The sequence below is a fragment of the Protobothrops mucrosquamatus genome, unplaced genomic scaffold, assembly GCF_001527695.2.
Source record: "Protobothrops mucrosquamatus isolate PMUCROS unplaced genomic scaffold, P.Mucros_1.0 scaffold2540, whole genome shotgun sequence".
NCBI classification, from domain to species: Eukaryota; Metazoa; Chordata; class Lepidosauria; order Squamata; family Viperidae; genus Protobothrops; species Protobothrops mucrosquamatus.
Genome location: NW_015388601.1, coordinates 260,183 through 266,614, shown reverse-complemented (window position 1 = coordinate 266,614; position 6,432 = coordinate 260,183). Strand labels below are relative to the sequence as shown.

Sequence of the window (6,432 nt, the reverse complement as noted above, 5' to 3'; positions counted from 1 at the left end):
GGAGGTCCCAGCAACGCACCTTACCTCCTTGGAAGGCCTCCTTGCAATCTGCTTTAACCCTGAGCCAGAAATAACAATAACAATAACTTCTCCCCTCCTCCCCCCTCCCCCCTCCCTCTCCTGCCCTGTCCAGTTGGCCTTCCCAAAGTTCTGCTGCATGGCTTCTGTCCAAGAAATGGGCAGGCCGTTTGTTGAACGTGGACTCTGCCCAGAGAAGAGCGGCTTTGGCGTCCTTCCTCTCTCTTCAGCTCGGACCTCTGGCTCGGCACCCATCTTCCAGGGCTGCTCCTGGAAAGAGCCTGAGATGGAGGGGGCCGCTCTCCTTTCCCACCCGCTCTGGTTCATCTGCTCCCTGGCCCTCCTGGCGCTGCTGTGGGCACGAGGGAGAAAAAGCTGGAGACCTGATGCTTGTCCCGTAGACCTGAGTGGCAAGACGGCCATTGTCACTGGAGCCAGCAGCGGTGAGTCTGGCCCCTCAGCCACACCAGCTCAAGTCTTAGGCGGATGCATTTCCACAATCCTGGTTAGTCTGGGTTTCTGGCTTTTAGCTTGATGATACAGTGCGCGGCATGAAGCCTCCGTGTCTGGTTAATGTTCATAAGGAAACCCAGGAAATGAATTGATCGGTTTAGAGTGTCCGGACTCGTTGCCTGCAGGTGGCTGCCGGGTCTGGGAAGAAAGAGGCTCACTTGCCTCTGCCAGGACCACTGTCCAAGGCAAGAAGCCCCCCCCCCAGACCAGCAGCCCCAAGTATTCCTGGGGGCAGCAATCTTGATGTTGGTGTGTGCGTGCAGTTTAAGAAGCCGGTCTGTTCAGTCGGCTGTTGCCGATGTGCTCCCCCCTCCCCGATTGTAACATGCTTGGCTGAGGGCAGGATGAGACCCTCGTCTTGTGGGACAGTAGAGAGGAAACGCCAGTCAGGATGGTTGCCCAAGAAGCTGCTGGGGCTTAGGAGAACAAGACCGGGCCCAGCCTTTGGGAACTGGGAACTGAACTCCCCGGTGCCTCTTCCTGTCCCCCAGGTGGGCTTGAGCAGGAAAATGGCAGAGGGAGAGCTCTGGGTGGGGGGGGGAGACCTTGGCATTACCTTGTTTGACCCTCATGCATTCCCCGCCCCCCCCAGACAATGGCTCTTCCCCCCCTGCTTCCCCCCCCCCCGTGTTTAGAACTAGCTGGGGGAAGGAGGGGCCGGGCCTTCTCTTCCTGCTGCCCACTAAAAGGCAAAGGGCACCTGGAGGGAAAGCCTGGTGCCAAGTCACCTTCTCCTCCCTCTGGGAAGGGTCCCTTCCTTTCAGACCACTGCCCCCCCCCCTTAGGGGTGACGTGCCATGAGTTGCACCCCAGGGACGAATAACGGGGACTAAGACAAGCTTCATTTCATTTCCCCACAATTACAATTGACTATATAGACATTATTGCTCTCTGATATTTAATAAGGCTCCTGTTTTAGGACACTATCAGTTATAATTTGATTATAAGTTGGGGAAGTCTCCAGGCTTTGGGGAGGGAGGGGGTGTCAGCCTGTTTCTCTCCTCCAGAGGAGAGCATTCCTTTGGCAGAAGACCACCCACCGATGCCAGCTCCACCCCTGGTCACCAGCCATTGGCCCGATATGAGAAAATGGTGGTCTTTCTCTCTGTTGGAGGAAGATGGGAAGTCCACCGGCCATCGCTGCTTGCAGCCTCCCTGCCCACAGGGAGATAAGGGCAGCCAACGTGGCAGCCTCTGCCTGCTGAAGAACAGGGAGCCCTGGGGAGGGCAGCCCCGGCCAATGCAGGGGTCTCACGGAGGGCATTTAACCGAGCAATCTGCCCTCCCTTCAGGGCTCAGACTCGGGCGCCCACTGGCTGGAGGGGAGTCCTTCAGCCCCCAGGGACCTGCGATCCCCTCTCCCCTCCCCTCCCACCACGAGAGGCCTTTCCCTTCACAGGACTGCACCCGCCACCTGTCCTGGCCCCTTTCGGCCGTGATGGCCCAGCTGCAGCTGGCATCTGCAGTATTGCCTCCATTTGACTCTTGGGACTGGCAAGGGAGCACCGCTGTTGGATGGTGCCCAGCCCAGTTTGTGCCATCTGCTTTGGACCTGCTCAGTGTGCAAAGTCCGCGGCAGAGACAGAAAGCACAGTTGATGTTGCAGTTCCCGACGTTTGCAAGACGCAGCTCAGCCTTCCTCATGCTGCAAGAATCCGGCGGCCTTTCTGACCACCTCGGGCTCTCTGGCCCACAGGGGGTGGGTGGGCAGGTGCTTCCCTGGGGCCCCGGGGCAGCTGCTCTTGATGCCCATCCTTTGCAGGAATTGGCAAGGCCGTCGCTCTTGACCTGGCACGCAGGAACGCACGGACAATCCTGGCCTGCCGCTGCAGGGACAAAGGCCAGGCTGCAGTGGAGGAGATCCGTAGAGCCACGGGGAACCCCCAGGTGCAGCTTCGTCTGCTGGACATCAGCTCCATGGCCTCCGTCCGTGACTTTGCCAGGAAGTTCCTAGAGGAAGGGAGCCAGCTGCACATCCTGGTGAACAATGCGGGTGTCACAGGTAATGGGCACCGGGCAGCTGTGCCCTCTGCTTGCCCTCTGGGTCAGAAGGGAGCAGGCCAGAGGCCCGGAAGCTTCAGTTCCATCCCAAGGGCCCAAGGCTGAGAAAGAGACGGACCCTTCTCCGAGACCAGTGGCCCGGAGCCCAGAGACCCCAACCCGAAGCCTGCCCCCTCTTGAGCTGCCCCCCATCTTCTCTCCCGTCTAGGCCTGCCATTTGCCATCACGGTTGAGGGCCTGGAGCTCACGTTTGCCACCAACGTCTTGGGCCCCTTCCTGCTCACCAACCTGCTACTTGGTAAGGACCAGCTTCTCCTGCATGCAGCCTGGAGGTCGTGGAATCCAGGGTTCCCCCATCACCTCAAACCCTCTAAATCCGGCAGCTCCTCTCTCAGTGCCAGGTGGGGAGGGGCCAGGCCCTTCTAAAGATGGGATCCCCCAAATGGTCTCCAATTATGATGGTGCCACTTCCTGGAGGAGGCTGGGCAAACAGCCTTGGTGAGGGTCATGAGAGACCAGGAAGTTGCAAAGAAGCGAAGGAAATGCAGGCTGGCACCAAATGCCCGGTCAGTCATTTCTGAGCGGGAACTCAGCAGGATGGGTGAGCCGAAGAAAAATTGATTTCCTCGGAACCAGAAGGATAGAAGGCAAATGTTGAGGATAATTAGGAAAGCAAACAAAAAGACTCTCACCGCCATCCCTGCACAGCCAGGCAGTAGCACTGATCTACCTGGGCGGACCTAGAAAAAGCACCGGGCCTGGCCCGACTTAGGCAGATCGCCGGAACCCAGGCCGGGCTGGGCAGCTGGAAATGCAGCCCCCAATAAGGTCGCTGCAAATCCTTCTGTGGTGTTGTGCCCCACGTGGGCTGCCCTCGAAGATCACCCAGGGGTTAAAACTGGTCCGGAACTAGCAACCTGCTGAGCACTGGCCGTCCCTGGCTTCATCCTTACGACGCCCCTCTTGTGCCAATGGCACCGGCCTCCAGCTTTCCTTTGGGTGCAGTTGGAGGTGCCACTCTTTTCCTTTAAAGCCCTGCAGAGCAGGAACCAGGCCGGCTTCAGGGGGCCTCTCCCCAGAGACCTCTGCCCATCAGACCAGAGCAGATAGGGTGGGCATGCTCCAGGCCCCTTCCCTTGCCATCCTCTGCCTCCTTGGGAGCCGGCCTCTGCCCTGGCAGCCCCTGTCCTACACAACGCCCCCCCCTTGGGATGTGACAGCTCCCCAAGCTTCTGCCCCCCCCCAGAGCACCTCAGACTGGCTCTTCCCCCAGGCATCGGGGCAGGAGGAGAGCAGGGTGGGAGGGGAAGGAGGGCTGCGCTAGAGAAGAGAGGCCGGGGCACCAGATTTTTCCATTACTAGTTTTATTGTTGCTTTTACCGTTTTATTGGTTGTTTTTAAGAGAAGCACCTGTAGTATATAAACAAGCAAATAAATGGGGGGGTGTGTGTGTCTCAAAGAAGTCCTGGGTGTCACCCATTATTGAGGGCTGCAATATAGTTGCACCTGGCAACTATCTACAATATGGGTACTAAGAGGATGGATCAAGGAAGGAGGTGGAACCCCAACTTCGCCTGCCTTTGGGGTCGGGAAAGAGCAGGAAGAGAGGTGGGTGGAAAGGGGGGGGCTGGGAAGGACTCCCTGCAGCCAGTGGGAGCTGGCTCTTCAGAGGGCTTTGGTTCCCCTCGCTGATCCTCCGCGCAGGTACCATGGTGGCCTCTGCTCCAGCGCGCATCGTGAACGTGTCTTCCTTCCGGCACTTCTGTGTCAGGAAAGTGGACCTGAAGTGGCTGACCGGGGAGGAACTGCCCAAGAATGCCAGCCACGCCTACGACTGCACCAAGCTCATGAACGTCGCCTTCACCATAAAGTTGGCCCAGAGGCTCCAGGGCACCGGTAAGCACCCGGCTTCCTGCAGGGTCCCCGTTGCTGGGCAAAATCACAGAAACAGAATGAGAAATAGCAAAAGGAGGAAGGTGGAGGCGGAAATGACACCTGTGTGCACCTGTTGAGATCCAGCCTGCTCCCTCTGCTTCCCCAGACCTTCCGTCCTGGCAGGCTCTCCACTGCCAGGCAGCCCTTCGTGCTCGGCGTGCCCAAGTGCTCCTCGCTCTTTTCCAGGCTCCCACCTGCCCACCCAGCCTGACCGTCCTTGAGCCTCTCCTTCTCTCAAGGGATTTGCTCTTCCTCCTTAGATGTCCTTGTTCCCTTCTGCCTTCCTGACCGTCTGGCCACTTTCATTCTGCCTGCCATTTCTGACCCTGTGCTCTTCCCTGGAACCCCATTCGCACAACCTTCAGCTCCCTTTTATGCTTCTGTCCAGCACTGGCTCCCATAGGACGAGGCGGGTGGTGCTCACATCCACAGCCCCTTTCACATGGGGCACGTAGGAGAATTGGTGCTGCTTGGTTGTTGTCATGCTCTGGTGCCGTTTGTTAGTGGTGTGAACCCCTTTTCAGAGTCTCCCTGTCAGGGGCTCCCTGTCAGCCCTTCCTGTCCGGCAAGGAATCCAACCAGGGAGGGGCCGGGGCCAGTTTAATATCAGGTGCTGAGAGATGCTCCCACCAGCCGGGCCTGCAGCTCACTGCTCCTCTCGGAGGCGCTGCCTGGGGGCTCTTTCCCTGTTGGACTGCCCCTCTTTTGGGCTGGATGAGGGGCTGCTCCCCCATTCCGGCGGCTCCCAGACCAGCCTCCTTTTGCTGGGATTCACTCACTGAGGCAGGGCTGTCTCCTCCGCAGGCGTGTTGGCCAACGTGCTCAGCCCAGGACTGGTCCGGACGGAGATCCTGCGCAACTACGGCCGGGCCAGCCGCCTGCTCTACAGGCTGTGCAGCCCCTTCATGAGGGTGAGTCTTCTGAAGCAGCAGCTCCAGCAGCAGAGCAGAATGGGCGGGGGGGGGGAAGGGACTGGGGGGAGGTTGGGGGAATTGCTTGAGGGGGGGCACCAGAGCTCCCTGCAGCAGAGACGAGAGTTCCCTGACGGCTGTCCAGAGTGCCTGCTCAATGGGGCCCAGAGAACCGGACTCTCGCTCTCCAGGAGGCCTTTGGCTGCTGGGCCTCTTTCTCTGCCCCCCCCCCGAAGCCTGCTCTGAGAGGTTCTCCCTGCTCTCTCCCCAGAGCCCCCAAAAGGGAGCCACCAGCACCCTCTACTGCGCAGTCGCCCCGGAAGTGGAGGGGATTTCCGGCAAGTACTTCGACAGCAACTGCACCCTGGTGCTGCCTCAGGACCTCGCGCAGGACCCGGGCCTAGGCAAGAGACTGTGGGATGCGCTGGAGAAGGCCACGGGCCTCAAGACGGAGGGAAGCCATCAGGCGGTCTCAGGCCCTCTGGGAAGGGAACGTTAGGGGGCTGCTTCGTCTTTTCTGGCCAGGTAGTAGAAAAGCTGCTGCCCGGCAACATGGATCCAAGAACGCTTTCCTGCAAAGTTGCCAAGCCCTTTAACTCCACAAAATTCACCCTGGATTTTCTCTCATGCTGTGAATTAAGGACCTTGAGGTCTCCCGGGTGGCCCTCCAGTTCTCTGTTCGAGTTTGTGGGGGGCGGGGTCTGCACGAAAGCTTTCAATCTCTTTTTCCCAGGCTGTCATGACAGATTAAGTTTCTCAGAACCTCCTGATGTTTTTTGCCTAGAGCAGTTGTTCTCAACCTGTGGGTCGGGACCCCTTTGGGGGTCGAACAACCCTTTCACAGAGGTCGCCTAAGACCATCGGAAAATACATATTTCCATGGTCTTAGGAACCGAGACACCGCTCCTCTATCTCCTTGCCCTCCTCTTGGCGCTCTCTCTCTCTCTCTCTTTTTCTTTCTCTCTCCCTCTCCCCGCCTGGGCGCTTCTCCAACCAGGCTGGGCGGAGCCGGCGGAACAGCCTTCCCCCCCTCCCTGGCCAGCTGGATGGGGGG

The 6,432-nt window shown here is 59.0% G+C and overlaps 1 protein-coding gene across 1 annotated transcript; it reads left to right on the top strand.

Moving 5' to 3' along the window:
• Nucleotides 1–304: 304 nt before the first annotated feature.
• Nucleotides 305–5,877, top strand: LOC107295869 (retinol dehydrogenase 12). Its single transcript, XM_015825204.1, has 6 exons — nucleotides 305–461; nucleotides 2,294–2,533; nucleotides 2,741–2,830; nucleotides 4,237–4,428; nucleotides 5,272–5,378; nucleotides 5,650–5,877. The coding sequence occupies exons 1-6, from the start codon at nucleotides 305–307 to the stop codon at nucleotides 5,875–5,877; spliced, it is 1,014 nt and encodes a 337-aa protein (XP_015680690.1).
• Nucleotides 5,878–6,432: the final 555 nt, after the last annotated feature.